Below are 18525 nucleotides of genomic sequence, written 5' to 3'. Positions count from 1 at the left end.
AGCACACGCTATGACAATAATGTACGTAGTGCACACTACTGACAATAATGTACATAGTGCACGCTACTGACTGACAATAGCATATGTAGTGCATGCTGCTGACTGACAATACCATACGTAGCACATGCTGACAATACCATACGTAGCACATGCTACTGACAATACCATACATAGCACATACTACTGACAATACTATACGTCGTGCACGCTACTGACGATATCTGTACATAGTGCACGCTACTGAGAATACTCTACGTCGTGCACATTACTGCCAATAACTGTACATAGTGCACACTACTGACAATCCTGTACATAGTGCACATTACTGACAGTAACTATGTAGTGCACACTTCAGAGAATACCATACATAGTGCACACTACTGACATATATGTAGTGCACATTACTGCCAATAACCGTACGCAGTGCACGTTACTAACAATAACTACGTAATGCATGTTACTGACAAATCTCCTAGTGCACTTACCGACAACTCCATGTAGTAAAAGTTCCTAACAATAATTGTATGGTATGCATGTAGCATAGTGGTTATGAGTAGGGCTGCTAACCTCAAGGTCAGCAGTTCGAAACTACCAGCCATTCCACAGGAGAAGGATGAGGCTTTCTGCTCCCTTTAATGATTTACAGCCTCGGAAATCCTATGCAGGGTCGCTATGAGTCGGAACCAACTCCGTGGCACACCAACACCACCACCAGTACATGTTACTAACAATAACATGTCCAAAAAAATTAGAAAAATACTGGTGCTCCTAAGTGCAGTTCATCCTAACTCAATTACTTTATAAATTGGGGACTACCTGTATACATGAGTCCCGGTATGGTGCTCCAGGATCAACATTGGACTGCTAACCACAAGGTTAGTGGTTCAAACTCCCTTGGAAAACCAACACAGGGTCGCTATGAGTCAGAGCCAACGTGACGGCATACAACAACAACAACAACCACCTGTATACATGTGGGTGAAGGGGTATTACTGAGAAGTTTCCTGTGAATCCTTCAGATGAGAAAAATACAATCCACCCACAAACTCACACCCTCACCCAAATGAACCATAGTTGTCTCTGGGTAACAGAATTGGAAATCAGCATCATTTCCCTCCTTGTGACACGCTCACAAAGGACACATCAGAAGAAGAAAAGAGTTATTCTAAAAAATTTCCAAAAAAATTCCCTTATAATTTTCTTCTTAAACGGAATTGTGGACATATGGGTTTCATTTTTTTTTTTTTTTTAAAGCCTTACATACATACACCCACATCTGTTCCTTAAAATTAATGAACTATTTATTTCATGATTTTAAAATTAAACTGAAAAGTCATTTTCACATTTGTAGGTAATCCTTCTTCCTGATTAGCTCCTACTTTCTTCTCCTCTTCTTCTTCCTTCCTATAGTTACAACTTTTAATACCAATAGTAATGATTAATAATAATAATAATAGGTCCACTACAAGGAATTTCACATTACATTCAGGAACAGACGATTTAAGACTTACTCAAATCACAATGTCCTAGAGCTACTGACACTTTCAAAGACTTGAGTGAACGTATCTCTTTGTAGCAACTATCCCGGAATGCTTTCAGCCAGTGTTAATTATTTCCTTGTTTTAGATTCTATCTATACTGGTGTGGTGCTGTAGGATAAGTACTGGACTGCTAACTGCAAGGTCAGCAGTTCAAACCCACCAGTCACTCCTTGGAAACCCTATACAGGGTCACTATGAGTTAGAACCGACTCAATGGCACTTAACAGCAACAATGTGGAGATTTTTTTCCCCATGTGTTTGTTGTGTCTCATTTCCCTATCAAACAGTCTATGTGTAATTTCAGTTATCTGAGAGGCAAAGAATGGTAAGTTTTCCTCTCAGATATGCACTTATTATAGAGCTTAATCCAAAAATGCTTGAAAAGTGAAAGATGAGTGGATGGATAGATGGGTGAATGGATGAATGAATGGATGATGGATGGATGGGTGGGTGGACGGATGGATGGGTGGATGGATGGATGGATGGATGGATGAAGGAAGGAAGACAGAAGAATAGATATATGGGTAGATGAATGAATGGATGAAGAGATAAGTCAATGGGCAGGCAGAAAGGGAGGAAAGGAGAGAAGGAAGAGATGAATGTACCAGTCATTTTATCTGCCTCCTGCTGTCTGTGAAAGGTCTGCACTTCACACTAGCGCCTTTCAGTGTACTCTACTGTTAAATGCAGATCCCCATTTAACTGTCTCAGGCCCACTGATTCGGCTGTCCTCACCAGTTCCCAGGTGATGGCTAATACTAGTTGTTTTTTAATCTATTTTCAAAAATTCTCAATAAAATAACCCCACAACTTTACTTAGTACAGGTACTGTGTACTCAAATTAGGTAAAACGTAACATCATGCCTAAGTCTCCTAATATTCTCAGCCAAGATAAAGAATAGCTAGCTACTCACCTGATTTACTTAACTAATCCCAAAGGAAAACCCCTCAGTTCTGTTGCTTGACCCAATCCCATTCCCATCCAAGGGAAGGGGGAGGGGAGAAAACTCCAAGGAAAAAAGATGAGTTTTATAAAAGGGGAAGTCAGAGTAGCTCCCTAATGCTTACCTCGATGAATCACTGATAGCTTACTGTGTAGATGTTCTAAGGCCTTAACAATCTGCAAGAGAAACACAAGATCACTTATTTACCTCATCACTGGGAGGAAATGAAAACTTAATTATATCCAGCTTTATGTGCCTTGGTATAAAATCACAGGGTGAGCTGTTTCCCAAAGAGTAGCCTTTTTAAGGAAAATGCACAGGAAGGTACACAAAGGTGGAGGCCTGACCCTATGGGTGGATGGATAAGTGGTTGGATGGGACTCCATCTGCTGAAGAGACTCTACCTTATAGTAGAGAAGATGGCCCATTCATCTATTTTGGTTTTCACTTGGCCTCATTTTTCAAATTTCGGTGAAAATATACCTAGTCATTCAGCCTATCAACAATTTCTACACATACAACTAACTCACAGGCACTGACTACATTCTTCAAGCAGTGCAAACATTCTGACACCAAATTATTCCACCACTACTGACTTTTCCTGGTGTGGCGCTGTGGGTTAATCTGCCAGACTGCAAAGTCGTTTGAACTGCAAGGTCGGTGATTCAAGCTCACCAGCTGCATCTTACAGGGTCGCTATGGGTCAGGATCAACTCAACGGCATTTAACAACAACAACAGCAACACTGACTTTTAAATTCGTTGCCCCCTAAGCTTCTTAATAAACTCCTGGTGTGGCGCTGTCAGATCAGCACTGGACTGTGAACCACAAGGTCGGCGGTTCAAGCCCACCACCTGTTCCTCAGAAACCCTATACAAGGTCGCCATGAGTCAGAACCAACTCCATGGCACTTAACAATTTAACAAACTTCTTATCTGGTGTGGCACTGTGGGATGAAACACTGAACGGCAAGGTTGATTTGAATCACAGATCAGCAGTTCAAACTCACCAGCCACTCCTTGGAAACCCCATACCGGGTTTCTATGAGTCGGAACCCACTCAATGGCACTTAACAACAACAAGCTTCTTAACTACTCTTTCAAGTTGCTGTTGTCAGTTGTATCTCATTGAGATAATCCATTTAAAAAGCATAATATTAAAGGTAGGTTGGTTATGTGCCACGGAGTCGGTTCTGATTCAACGACCCTGCATAGGGTTTCCGAGGCTGTAAATCTTTACAGGAGCAGAAAGTCTCATCTTTCTCCTGGGGAACAGCTGGTAGTTTCGAACTGCTGACCTTGAGGTTAGCAGCCTGACTCGTAACCACTAAGCTACCAGAGCTCCTTAATACTCAAGGCAAATTTTATTTAGTTAAGATAAACTGCTTTTTGATTCAAAGAAAAATTCAGGGAATGGTTTCAGTTAAAAGTATAGCTAAAGAATAGTTTGGAGGTTTCAATGACCCTCGAGGGCCCCAGGAAGTCTGGGTCCCATGAGAACTGGACATTTTATTCAGCATTCTTTCCCCCTTTCCAACAGGATTTTAACCTCAAGCATTTTTTTCCTTCCCCCTCCTGAGCCCCAATAATCATTAAGGCAACATTCCTGGTTTCCATTTTCTTTTTCATCTGATTCATTTCATTGTTTCTCAACTCCAAAGAAAACACTAAAAGTCTACAAAGGAAAATGGGAAGACACATTTCAGAGTAAAGATACCAGGGACGGAGCCACACTGGAAAGCACATCACTGCAAAGGCATTTAACTTCAAAGTTACGGAACCAAGTCACTGGTTGAAAAGTGCTTGAAAAGAAAAGCTTCGAAACTGATTCGACGGCACTTAACAACAGCAACAAAAAAACGCATTTGAAAATGCTATCATTAAACACTGACTTTTATACCAGGGCATGTTGGAATAGATTCATTTATCAATCCACTCTTCCAGCCATTGGGAGCATGGTGGCGCCATAAACTAAGCACCAGGCTGCATAGAACAAGGTCTATGGTTCGAGCCCACCAGCCGCTCTGGGGGAGAAAGATGAGGCTTTCTGCTCTGCGAAGATGTAAAGCCTCAGAAACTGTCTACTGGGTCAATATGAGTTGGAACTGAGTCAACCGCACTCAACAACAACAACGATCCAGTCCTATGCTCAACAAACACGTATTAGACGGTAGCTCTGGTTTCGTTGTTCTGGAACACAGACACATCAGACCAAGGCTTCGTATACTCTCGTTTTACTAGGATTCATGAGGTACTCACAGAAACTGCTATTTTCCCTAAGATGTCTTCGGGAATCGTTTGGTTTTTATCAATGACTTGCTTGTAGAATTTATCTAGTGATGTATCCATGAGCTCCATGCAGATCCACACATCACCCTAAAGACCAAGGGATTAAAGGATTGTTAGCAGGGATGGAAGAGAGATAAAAAAAAAAAAGAAAGATATACATAACACCTGTCGGAGAGAAGCATCATTTTCTTGCTCTGAGTTTTCGGGAGAAATGTCCAATCAGAGGAATTTATAACCAAGCAACATTATCTCCAAAGAGCACGCTAGCAGATGCTGAAATAGAAGCTGGCGGCGATCGCCCACCTCTCAGTGAAAAGCAGAGTGTGCATACGGACAACTACAGCTTTCACCGTGGCTGCTATCTGCCTGCTGAACAACTGACAACCAGCCAAGAGGTTGGTTTGAAGACAGCGGTAAAGCAGGACAATGGTCCACTTCAGGGTGAAGTGAAAAACAGAGGTGAAAAAGAAATAAAAGAAGCCTGTATATGTATTTTATATTTGCTTTCTGCTCCCATAAAGATTTACAGCCTTGGAAACCCTGTACAGGATCGCTATGAGTCGGAACCGACTCCACGGCACATAACAACAACAGCATATAAGAAGCTCTGGTAGCATAGTGGATTATGAACTGGGGTGCTAACTACAAGGTCAGCAGATCGAATCTACCAGCTTCTCCACGGGAGAAAGGTGAGACTTTTTGCTCCCATCAAGATTTGGTGGTGGTGGTGGTGTGCCATGGAGTTGGTTCCAACTCATGGCGACCCTGTATAGGGTTTTCAAGGCTGTAAATCTGTATGTGAACAGAAAGCTTTGCGGCCTCGGAAACCCTATACAGGGTCACTGTGAGTTGGAACTGACTCCACGGCATACCACCACCACCACTGTATGGTTCATAAGTAGGCTCCATGAAGCTTATGTGGCCAAAAGCCTATAATCTTTCTGATATTAAGGAATGCATCCTAATCAATCTATAGACCATCAATCAATCTATAGGCAGTTGTGTTAAAAACAGGCCAAACAAACTGAAACTGGGTCTTGGAATTTTTAAAAGGATGAAACACATTTGGAGTCCTGGTGTGGCCTGGTAGGTTAAGTGCTGGACTGGTTGAGGTCGGTGGTTCAAACCCACCAGTCACTTCTCAGGATCACTGTGAGTCGGAACGGACTGGACACATTTAACAACAACAGCAAAACACATTTGAAAATGCCATCCTTAAAAGCTGCGCTGGGCACCAGGGCATGCCATCATTGTCTAAGACTTAGCCCACTGCCAACAAATCAATTCGGCCTGATGGTGCCCTATAGGACACAGTAGAGCTGCTCCCTATGAGAACAGATCACTGGGTCTTTCTCCCATGAAGCAGCTGGTGGGTTCGAACAGTCAACCTTAGGTTAACAGTCCAGTACTTCACCACTACGCTACCAGGGCATCTTTGTTGTAGTTAATTGCTATTAAGTAGGTTCTAACTCATAGTGACCTGTACGGGGCCTCTGAGGCTTTAAATCTTCATGGGAGCAGAAAGTCTCACCTTTCTCTAGCAGAGTGACTGTGGGCTTGAACCGGGGACCTTGTGGTTCACAGTCCAGCACTCACTCTATGGAGTCAGTGTACTCCCACATTAAGACTTAAAACCTTCAATATAAGACATACCAACAGGGAAGAGTAATCTGTGTGTGGATGGGATTTGTAGGATCCGAGAAGCTTCTATTTAAGCTCTTGTTCTCTTTGGGCTGAACTGAAGAATCACTTACCTCCCGGAAAAGCGCGCCATAGAAGGTGACCGTAAAAGGACAGTCCACTGTCCTCATGGATATATCCAAATCCATCAGTAGCCTTTTCTGCTCCTGGCTATTTACTGTGGCCCGGATCCGCTGGAGAAAAATGCATGGAGAAGTTTACCATTGCCGCTCCGAAAAGGAGTCAGTTCAGAAAGTGGAAGCCTTAAGAACCGCCTTTGTGAAAATGTACAGACAGTTACAACAGGACTTCCTGCAAGCACCTTTCAGATGCTCCAAGTGATTCATTCTTGGTATCCAACAGAACATAATGAAGACCATATTCATTTCCTTTCCCGAGAAATCCCCAGTAGGAAGCAGACAGGAATATATTTTGCAGAGTAGCCAAATGTGTAATGTTTAGCAATGTCTTTTCAAAGTTACAAAAAGTCTGGTTTACTTTATTATGTCTATGCAAAGATTTCATCATATTAACTAGTTTGCTGCTGATCAGAAGCCCCAAGAAACAAAAAAGCAAAAATTAAAATAAACAAAACAGAAAACTCCTCTCTGGAAATATCTTTATCTACACAGCATGTGGTAAGTGTTGGAACAGCTATGGGCGATAGAATCTAACCCAAAGAAAAATGGAGACTTCATTCACATCCACCTGTGTGCTTCTCAGAGAACCTGCCAGGCCAGCAAATGCAGCCTTAAAGAAACATGGTTATCCTCTTTCTGACTGTTGTTGTTACGTGCCATCAGGTTGGTTCTGACTCACAGCAATGCAGTACAGGGTTTCTGAGGCTGCACATCTTTGTGGCTGCAGAAAGCCTCATCTTTCTCCCATGGAACAGCCAGTGGGCTCGGCCTCATGGTTCATAGTCCAATGCTTATCATACAGAGCCACCACCCTTTCTTTATATGATTAAGGGATGGAAATACATAATACCACTTCCTGTTGTGTATCGTCAACTTGATTCTGACACAGACAACCTACATGACAGAGTAGAACAGCCCTGTAGGGTTTTCTGGGCTGTCATCTTAACTGGAAGGAGTTCTGGTGGCAGATTAGGTAGGCAAGTGCTCAGCTGCTAACTGCAAGGTTAGTGGTTCAAACCCACCGGGGCTCTGTGGAAGAAAAGCCCTAGTGTTCTGATCCAATAACAATGATTGACTAGGAAACCCTGTGAGGAAGTTCTACTGTTTCACACAGGGTCACTTTGGGTCTTACCGAACTGGGCCGCACTCTACACCGACAGGAATCTTTGCAGTGACAGGTTACCAGCTCCTTGGCCCCTGGAGCTGCTAGGTGAGTTCCAGTCTCTGATTAAGCAGTTGAGCACTCAACCACTGAGCCACTAAGACTCCTTAATATCACTTCTTGTTGTTGTTAAGTGCCATCGAGTCGATTCCGACTCATAGTGACCCTGTATAGGGTTTCCAAGGAGCAGCTGGTGAGCTTGAACCATTGACTTTGCAGTTCAAACGACTTTGCAGTCTGATGCATTAGTCCACAGCGCCACACCAGGCGAATATCACTGGTGGTGGGTGGTGTGCCGTGGAATTTGTTCGGACTCATAGTGACCCTGCACAGGTTTTCTGAGGCTGCAAATCTTTACAGGAGCAGAAAGCCACATCTTTCTCCCGCAGAACAGCTGGTAGTTTCCAACTGCTGACTGTGAAATTCGCAGCCTGACTTGTACCACTACGCTACCAGAGCTCCAATTTAAAGCATCTTCTAGCCTGATTCATAACCACTACGATACCACTAGACATTCATCTTTCTGACCAAAAGTCATCAGATGGTCCAACTTCAATATACACTAAGTAAGGGAAAGATCTTTATTCTCCAAAAGCAAAGAGGGTACAAGCTATCTGATCACCCACATTCTTAACAATGGAACAACTCTATCAGCTAGAAATGTTAGTTCTCTGAAGTCCCTTCATACTAGGCTTAGTGGTCAGAAAGCGACTGATGGAACCCCCAAATTACAGCTCTGAGTCACCCTTCACAACAATAAACAGGTCCTGACTCCTTAGAACAATCAAACATTCAGAATCAAGGGCAGTGTTGGCCCAAGGACAAAGTTCAGAAGGCAGAAAGGGCTAAGGAAGAATGACAAATGGAAACAGGAAACACAGGAAGGAAATGGGCTAAGTGATGTTACCTGGTATGGACTGCCTCAATGACATGAAAGACCATGGAGATGAATTCTTGAATGGAAAATGGATCTGTTCGGTAAACCCTCACCCAACTCACAATAAAAAGTTACAATAAATAAATAGAATCTCTCCAGTATCTAAAGGAGCATTTTGGATTATGAGCTGGGCTGCTAATGACAAGGTCAGCAGTTCAAATATACCAGTCATTCCAAGAGAGAAAGATGAGGCTTTCTGCTCCTGTAAAGATTTACAGCCTCGGAAACCCCACATAGGGTGGTTATGAGTCGAGAGCAACTCCACAGCACTTAACAATAACAGTATCTGCTAAAGAAGTAGAACATCATCTTAAATTTCTTTTGACAATTCTAAAATTGGGCAAATCTACTTGTATGTCCTGTTCTCTCCTTTGGCTAGAATTGGAGATGGAGTGATGTTTGCTTTCTCAATTCTTCATTTTCAGGGCCAATTAAAATAATAATAATAATAATAATAATAAATACTGACAGAGGTAAGATATAGCAACCAAATAAAGTGTGTGAACTCTCTAAGTGTTGATCTGAACAACCAATTGGATAAAAAACAAAAACAAAAAACCCAAAACACTAAAAACCTTTGAGACAATCAAGAACATTTTTGACATGGAGCAGGTCTGGTAGTGTAATGGTTACGAATTTGGCTGTGAACCTCAAGGTCAGCAGTTCAAAACTACCAGCTGCTCCGCATGAGAAAGATGAGGCTTTCTGCTCCTGTAAAGATTTACAGCCACGGAAACCTTGTACAGGGTCCCTATGAGTCGAAACCGACTCCACGGCACATAACAACAACAACAACAACAACAAGGTATTTAATAAAGCTAACTGAGTATTGTTTGTTCTGTGAAGTGTACTGATGGCATGGCAGTTGAGTGAAAAATTAAAATTAGAGGGTAGGACTATCAGTTTTTAAATAATAATAACTGGATGCAACTTACAACAACAAAATATTTCTCATGTGTTTGGGGGAAAATATTGTTCCGCAAAAATAACATTTTCTGTTTCACTCCACTGAACACATTTTGCTTCTATGAAAAGAATTGATGTGCAATTTTCTGTGTAAATGAGGCTTTCTATGATTTGCCATTCAGTTGGACACACATTGCTTCTACCTTCACTGCCATGATCTGCCCACTGGGCACATGCCGCATCTTCTCCACCACGCCGTACGCCCCTCGCCCCAGTTCCGTTATAGGTTCCAGATCATCAGCCTTCACCTCAAAGTTCTGCAAGAGAGAAAGTCATCATGCAACAGGAAAGAGAAAATGAACTGGACATGGATTATGTTTCCTCTACTTGGCTCTCCCCAGTGTTATATGAACTATGGTATGGACCACAAGCTTTCTGGGATGGCAGGGTAGCCATGACAAGCAAGAAGCTTTAAGAAGTGCCTGGAGATGTTGAGGTTCCCATAGCATGCCACCTGCACAACACAGGCAACCTAAGAGGTTCTTAGAATATCTATCCAACTCCATCACGGCTTCCAAATGGCTCATTAAGCTGTCTTCACTGTGGTCCTCTAAGTATATCCCCTTAATTAGGTTTGTAATTCATCTTGCTGACTGGTAGCAAAGGGACCAATGTTAGGTTCTTGAGAAATGTCCCCCCATGAGTAACCCACTCTTTTCAAATACCTACCTTGCATCAGGACCAAAAAAGCCTGATTTTGATTGACCCTACAAGATAGGAAGCATTCCACATAGCTCTACCTCCTGGTGCCCCCATGTGTATCTGAGCAGAGATGAGCTCTACGAGGCTTTCAAAGGCTGATGTTGAAGTCCATCGCCACACACCACTTCCCTTTGCACCCAAACCTGTTTGGGCCCATAATCTGACTGCACGTTACAGAAAAGACATTTGTCATTCACCAGTCTGAAAGCAGGCATGCAAAATTGCCAAGATATTCATTGCCATTGTTGTTAAGTGCCGTCGAGTTGGTTCCGGCTCACAGCTACCTTGTTAAGGGTTTCCAAAGAGTGACTGATGATTCTGAACCACCAACCTTGTGGTTCAAACCAGCCTGGTAGTCCAGTGTTTTATCCCACACTGCCACGCCAGTGAAGACTTGATTTTGCTCACCTGATTTCCAATGGAAATGCAAGCCTTGGAGTCTAAGTCTCGAGGTGGCCTGAGAAAGGGAAGGGAGCAGAGAAGACATGTGAGGTGTTTATTCAAACAGGTCTCTCCCCACGTTATGGGTAATGGATGAGAGTTTTCCATAGAAGTGAGGCTTTATGAGTCAAATGAAGCAGAATAGATAATATCGACTTGAAATACATTTGGGTTTAAGTTCTGCGGTCATTACTTTCAACAATATATGTTCAAATAAGTTAATCTCTTGTGGCTTCATTACCACAGGGATACTAATATACCTACCTTGTGAAGTGAAGGAACTCTGGTAGCTTAGTAGTTACGAATCGGGCTGCGACCTGCAAGGTCAGCAGTTCGAAAGTATCAGCTGTTCTGTGGGAGAAAGATGAGGCTTTCTGCTCCTGTAAAGATTTACAGCCTCAGAAACCCGGTACAGGGTCGCTATGAGTCGGAACCAACTCCACGGCACACAGCCACCACCACCATATTCATATATATATATAATTATATATGAAGTTGTAATATGATCATTTAATGACTCTTCTAGCCATAGTCTTTGTAAACTCCCACCAAATAACGTTTTAGCAATGATGGGTGTCAGATGCTGACAAGATTACACGATTCAGTTGTGGGTGGTTATGAGTGTTAACTGTGATTATAACAACCTCAAACTCCTAACCTGTATAAAACGAGCCATCTCAGAAGCAGGAAGAGGGATGCCACCACCATAGAATAAGAAGAGCCAGGAATGGAGCACATCCTTTGGACCCTGAGATCCCTGCACACTGAATCTCCTCGACCCAGAGACAGAAAGTTATGACACTGATGGGAGTGGCAGAGGAGCAGCCACAACAGAATCAACAGCCAGAGCATGAGAGAAAGTGGTGGGCTTCCAAACCCACGGAGCAAGGAAAGCTGAGTGGCTTTGGCAGGAGGCTTGCTTGCAGAATGGGGCTCTCCCAAGCACTTAATTAGGGGAGCTAGATATGCTGAGGCGGGAGCTAGTGCCCAGTGCGTCCAGGCTGAAGTTTAGGGTGCAGTGGTGTGCCCTGTGGGCATTCAGCAGAGCTTTGGAATATTGGTGGGGGCAGATAGAGGCCTGCCTGTGAGCAGGGCTGGGAGAGGCTGTCCAGATGGGAACAACTGTGCCCTGAGCCTTTGCAGATCCTGTATTATAACCTGTTCACTTCCCTAATAAGCCCTACCTGTGAGTATGGCTCTGACTTCTGCATGGCCATTGATCAAGCCCAGTTGAGTGGTGATGGTGGTGTGCCGTGCAGTCGGTTCCGACTCACAGCGACCCTGTACAGGGTTTCCGAGGCTGTAAGTCTTTATACAGGAGCAGAACACCTCACCTTTCTCCCGCGGAACAGTTGGTAGTTTCCAGCTGCTGACCTTGAGATTAGCAGCACAATTTGTAACCACTACGCTGAAGATGGAATTGTTGACGTGGTTTTTTTTACAAATCAACTTTCAAACTTAGTATTTCTTCCAAGAGCATTAATCTGCTTAATTACTCCACCTTTTTCCACAACTGTTTTTAAAAGGATCAAAATTTGGCTTATTATTTTGTTAACTCATAAAATTAACAAAATAGAGGAGTTTCAAATCTAGTGTCTTATAGATAGAAGTAAAGATTCGGAGAGGTAAAGGGACTTGTCCCAGGTCTCCTCACGTGCTATTCCTCTGTGCTGTCTAATCAAGTTCCGGAAGTTTCTTCAGCAATTACTCCCAGGGCTCTTCTTGGGAATGAGACATTTGCTGCTTATATGTCTCCACAGGAGAAAGCACAGTCTCCTTGTGTCTAATTGTGTATAGTTCTTTGTGTTACTTCATTATTCTCTGAGATTGTATCAATCTACTTGGAGAAAGGTATTTGGTATTGGCCATGCATCTAATAAAGCAGTAGCTGTGAAGTTAATTGAGACTCAGGGTGACCACATGTGTCAGAGCAGAACTGTGCTCCTCGGGGTTTTCAGTGGATGAGTTTCCATAAATAGATTCCACTCATGGTGCCCCTGTGTGTGTCAGAGTAGAACTAAGTTCCACAGAGTTTTCAGTGGATGATTTTTCATAAATAGATTTCATCTGTAGGCTGAGCAAATAATCCAAGAAGTTGCATTATATGAGGGAAAACGTGGCAATGGGATTGGAGAAACACTAACAAGTTGTGGTAATATGTTAATGATACAACCTTGCTTGCTGAAAGTGAAGAGGACTTAAAATACTTACCGATGAAGAACAAAGACCACAGCCTTCGGTATGCGTTGCACCTCAATGTAAAGAAAACAAAAATCCTCACCACTGTACCAATGAACAACATCCGTATAAATGGAAAAAAGATGGAAGTTAAAGTTGTCAAAGGCTTCATTTTTCTCAAATCAACCATCAACACTCACAGAAGCAGCAGTCAAGAAATCAAATGATGTATTTATTGCAGTAGGCAAATCTGCTGCACAAGACCTCTTTAAAGTGTTTAAGAGCAAAGATGTCAGTTTGAAGACTAAGGTGTGCCTGATCCAAGCCATGGTATTTTCAATAATCTCATATATGCATATGGAAGCTGGACAGAGACTAAGGAAGATCATAGAAGAATTGATGCTCTTGAGTTATGGTGTTGGAGGAGAATATTGAAAGTACCATGGTCTGCCAAAAGAACAAACTGATCTGTGCTGGAAGAAGTGAAGCCAGAGTGCTCCCTGGAAGCCAGGATGGCCAGACTTCATCTCTTATACTGGAAGTGTAATGTCGTCTGTGGTAGGATAATACCCATAAATCTACAAGGGATACCAAGGTCAGCAGTTTGAATCCACCAGCTGCTCTGTTGGAGCTAGATAAGAATTTCTGCTTTCATCAAGACTGACATTCTCTGAAACCCTATACAGAGTTGCTATGACTCTGAACCGACTCGATAGCACAAACAGACCAACAGAAAAAACCATCATGATAAACAGAGAAAAGATGGAAGCTGTCAAAGACTTCAGTTTGCTTGAATCCACAATCAATGCTCGCTCACGGAAGCAGCAGTCAAGAATGCAAACAACATATTATTGCATTAGGCCAATCTGCAGCAAAGGACCTCTTTAAAGTATTAAATGGTAAAGACAACAGTTTGAGGACTAGTATTTTCAGTCGTCTTCTATGCCTTTGAAACTTGGACAATGAATAAGGACAACCATAAAAGAATTGATGCTTTTGATTTACGGTGTTGGTAAAGAATACTGAAAATATCACAGACTGCCAGATGAATAAACAAATCTGTGTTGGATGAAGTATAACCAGAATGCCTCTTAGAAGTGAGGATGGTGAGACTTTGTCTCTTGTACTTTGGGTTTATTATCAGGAAATGAGCAGCCCTAAAGAGGACATTATGCTTGGTAAAGTGATAGCAAAAACAAGAGGACAACTCTCAATGAAATGAACTGACCTAGTGTCTCCAACAATGGGTTCACACATGACTGTTGTGAGGATGGTGCATGATTGGACTGTTGTAATTGGGATCACCATGAGTCAGGGTCAGTTTGATGGAACCTAACAACAACAAACACCTGGGGAAGCATTTTCTATGACTAAATGCAACAAAGGATTATGACAAAAAGTAATGCATGACAATAAACGTCGTGTCGCTGGAGAAGGATCTCATGTTTGGTAAGGTGGAGGGTCAGAGAAAAAGAGGAAGACCCCAATGAGATGGATTGGCCAAGTGGCAGCATCGATGGACTCAAGCATGGCAACAGTAGTGAGGTTGGCCCAGGATCGGGCAGTGTTTCATTCTGCTGTGCATAAGGTCGTTATGGGTTGGTACCAACTCGATAGCATCTAACAATAACAACAACAAATACAATCAAAGAAATAGCCACAATCAGACACTACAGGTCAAAGGATCCCAGTGAACAGAACAATAGGGAGACCTTGTTTTAGAGATGTTTCACACCCAACTGTCGCAAAGGAAAATGGAAAGAAGAGGGAGGAAGAAGGGAGGGAGAGAAGGAAGGAGAGATGGAGGACGACAAAGGGAGAGAAAAGAAGAAAAGGAAGGGAAGACAGAGGGTAAGGCAGGAGTAGTGAAGAAATCCTTTGCCAAGGACACTGCGCAACCTTAATGTGTTTTGATTCTATTCCTTCTGCCAAAGCTAAATGGTAAGAAATTAAATAATAAATGAAGTATGTATGTAAACACAGATAAACAGTAAATCTATGGTTTTAATAGCAAACCTGCTCTCACTTCAAAATCCCTTTAATAATGGACTTAGACCCTTTCTGTACTACTTTAAAACTGAGAGCTGGGAGAGACAGACAGACACACACACACACACACACACACACACACGGTAGGCAGTGGTGTTTTTCTGTCATTTGTGCTTCTGAGCAGAAAAAATTCTTTTTCATAAAATTTCTCCAGAGGAATTCAATTTTTAAAATTCCAATCACTCATTTCTTACATTTCAAAAGCAATTTTTCTTTAGTTGTCACAATAAGTTTGTACCAATTGCTACAAAAGACTTCAGAGTGTTCCAGAGCAAAGATGTCCCTCTGAGGACTAAGGTGTGCCTGACCTAAGCCATGCAGTTTCAACTGCTTCATATGCATGTGAAAGTTGGTTCATGAATAAAGAAGATCGAAGAAGAATTGAAGCATCTGAATTATGGTGTTGGCAAAGAATATTGAATATACCGTGGACTATCTGAAGAATAAACAAATCTGTCTTGGAAGAAGTACAACTGGGCTGTTCCTTGGAAGCCAGGGTGATGAGACTTTGTCTCTTGTACTTTGGCCATGTAATCATATGTGTCAGAGTAGAAAACCATAGGATTTTTAATGGCTAATTTTTCAGAGGTAGATCACCAGGTCGATCTTCCAAGGCACCTCTTAAGTGGATTTCAAAAACCAACCTTTCAGTTGACCATCAAGTACATTAATCATTTGCATCCCCCAGAACTCCCAGGTCTGCGTTTGAAGTATTCCTCATAGCCGGGAATTGCCCCATTTTTCAGACGGAGAATAAAAAAGCCCAGAAAAGTTTGGTGGTTTTACTGAAGCAAGTCCCATCAACAGACCTGAAGACAAAGCTCAGGTTAGGGATTTTCAGTCTTGCCTAAGGTGGGGAGGAGACAGCCTGTGGACTGGATCAAGTGTTCTATCTGCTTCTTGTTTAATACCCTGTGTCCTGGTGTGGTGGTGGTGGTTGTGTACCATTGAGTCTGTTTCGACTCCTAGCGACCATGGATAGGGTTTCAGCTTGTGGGTTTGAACCTTGAAGTTAGCAGTCCAGTGCTTATCCTACAGTGCCACACTCAACACTCCAGGGATCGATATTTCCATGTTCCAGATGAAAACCATTTTCTTTAGAGTTTAACTTGCTCCAATTTAAAAGCAGGTAACTTTTAATTCTACCCAAGTCTGACTGAATCCCAGAAACTTGCTTGCAACATCCTGATCTTTCTCTGATGAAAATGACCAAGCCGACCAAGCCACCCAGGCCTCAGGCCTTTGGGCTCATCAAGTTGGCCAAAAGCATCAAGCGATGAGGCCAAGACTAACAGCTCGGTTTAGATTCGTTGACACGGTCTTCTGTCCAGGGCTGGGCATATGAGTTTGTCTGGGGTACTGAGAGTCTGCATGAGGTTAAACTGTGGAAAGGTGTTGCTACTCGTTCCGTCAATGTTTCAGCCCTCTGGGGAAAGAGCCAAACTTATTACAAAACTCTTTCCCTGGAAGGCCAGAGGTATTCCAAAGGTCACCTAGTATTTGTTTTTTTCATATGAACAACCAGGTTTCTGTTTATTAATATAATGATTTATGTTGAATGCTCTGTGAGTAATCAGTTTACTGGTTATTGTTTTAATGACTATATTTTTATTCAAAATTATGTATTAAGAACCTGCTTGGCTGAGAATGGAGTCCAGTGGTGGTTCAAATGGTTAACATGGTCCCCTGTTCACCATAACGTTGGAGGTTCAAATACACCACAGATACCTTGGAAAACAGACCTAGTGATCAACTTCTGAAAAATCAGTTCGTGAAGACTCGATGGAATAGAATACAGTTCTATTCTGAGACACATGGGTCTGTGTTAGTAACATCTGACCGGTTTATTTTTGTTTGTTTTATATATATATGCTTTACATAAAATATCACCTTTAATTTTCATAAATCTTACAGCCATTGTCATCTCTATATTATTGTGAAGACCTGCCCCTGAAACAGACTATAGAATTTAGGTCATTTGAAGGGAGGTGAAACTAGAATCCAGGACCACAGTGAAGCTACCTCAATAACAGAGGTAAGGGCCCACTTAGCTTTTCAACAGCCACAGATAGTCTGGCTCCAGCATCTATCAGTCTGATGTGTGGGAGTCACACAGCCCTAGGTTTACACATCAGCTCTTCCACACAGAAGCTGTGCCGTAAACATAGCTACACACGGAGGTGTCAGGTGCAGTGGCTTCACAGGGTAAACACTGGACTGTGAACCACAAGACTGGCAGTTCAAACCCACCAGCCGCTACATTAAAGAGAGATGAGGCTTTCTGCTCCTGCAAAAAGACTTAAAGCCTCGGAAACCCTATTACAGGGGCGCTAAGAGTTGAACTGACTGTGTGGCACTTAACAACAACAGGAGCTATGCTAGACACTGTACATTGGACCCTTATAACCACCACACTGGTGTTAAATCCATTTTTTAGAAGGGGAAATGAAGACTTAGTAGGGTTAGGTAATTTGCCTAGGGTTTTCAACTAGTGAAGGAACAGATCCCCGATGTGGAGCCAGACTGAGTTCTGTTCAATTGCTTTGAGCAGGGCAGCTGACCCTTGCATAACTCCATTTTCTTACTCATAAAGCAAGATTCATAGTAATTGCCACCTGAGTTTCTTGTGAAGGTTCACGGAAATTATACTGACTAGCTCAAGATCAGTTTAGAATTTGTGTCAATCAAGTGCTGGGAGAGCTCGAAGATACATTGGCAAGGAAAGCGCTCAGGCCGAGGGACCGCACGCATTGAGCTAAAGAGAATGAAACCCTGTCCCGGGCTATTTATTTTGGTATAGCAGAGCAGAGAGAGGCAGGCTGTGAAAGGTAAGAACTGCCAAAGCCAACCTCAAAAAAAAACGTGCCAAGAAAAATGCAAAATGTGGAAGCACCGTCTTTAAGAACACAAATTTAAGCCGCAGTATTAAAATAATAATAATATTAACCTCCTCTCTGAGCTGGAGCAGTCTGGTTTACAGCAATGAAGACCAATACCAGTTTTGACACAGTGAAACAAAAAAGTAGATTCAGAGTAAATCTCACGGCAAAAGGAAAGACAAAATATAAATTACTTTTATCCTTGCATGGATTCTAATAAGTTACCCATAACAAAGGGCGACTGAAGCTGATTTTTATCAACTAAATGAAATACAGAAAGTTCATATAAACTGAAAGACACAAAGAATAAAATAGTCTAAAGATGGGTGAGGGAGAGGAAGAGGAAGAGGAAGATGGGCTTAAAAAATAGCTGAAAGGCTGATATAAAAGTATAACCCATTTTGTAACAAAAAGCAGGGAGTAGTTAATCTTACAATCCAGAAACAGGACCATATGACCATCAAGGGAGAAGAGCACAAGCGTAATGTGAGATCTTATCCAGAGAAGCCTCGACACCAGAGATGAATGCAGAGATAAGGACATGGAGAGAGGGAGCAGCTGAGGACTCTAGATTCATGGGAAGAGAGGGACTGAGCGCTGGCGGCCAGGAGGCAGACT

At 42.4% G+C, this 18525-nt stretch overlaps 1 protein-coding gene across 1 annotated transcript in view; it reads right to left on the bottom strand.

Annotated features, from left to right (window-relative positions):
* MAP2K6 (mitogen-activated protein kinase kinase 6) overlaps positions 1-18525 on the bottom strand; it is a 160232-nt gene that overhangs the window by 33856 nt on the left and 107851 nt on the right. Inside the window, exons 3-7 of the mRNA XM_006872294.1 lie at positions 10769-10817; positions 9802-9915; positions 6528-6647; positions 4744-4860; positions 2610-2661 (exon numbers count right to left, since the gene is read on the bottom strand). Coding sequence (XP_006872356.1) covers positions 2610-2661; positions 4744-4860; positions 6528-6647; positions 9802-9915; positions 10769-10817 — 452 coding nt within the window. The remainder of the gene's footprint in view (positions 1-2609; positions 2662-4743; positions 4861-6527; positions 6648-9801; positions 9916-10768; positions 10818-18525) is intronic.

The sequence above is a fragment of the Chrysochloris asiatica genome, unplaced genomic scaffold (assembly GCF_000296735.1).
Source record: "Chrysochloris asiatica unplaced genomic scaffold, ChrAsi1.0 scaffold00192, whole genome shotgun sequence".
In the NCBI taxonomy this organism is placed as follows: Eukaryota; Metazoa; Chordata; class Mammalia; order Afrosoricida; family Chrysochloridae; genus Chrysochloris; species Chrysochloris asiatica.
This window is presented reverse-complemented; position numbering and strand designations above follow the sequence as displayed.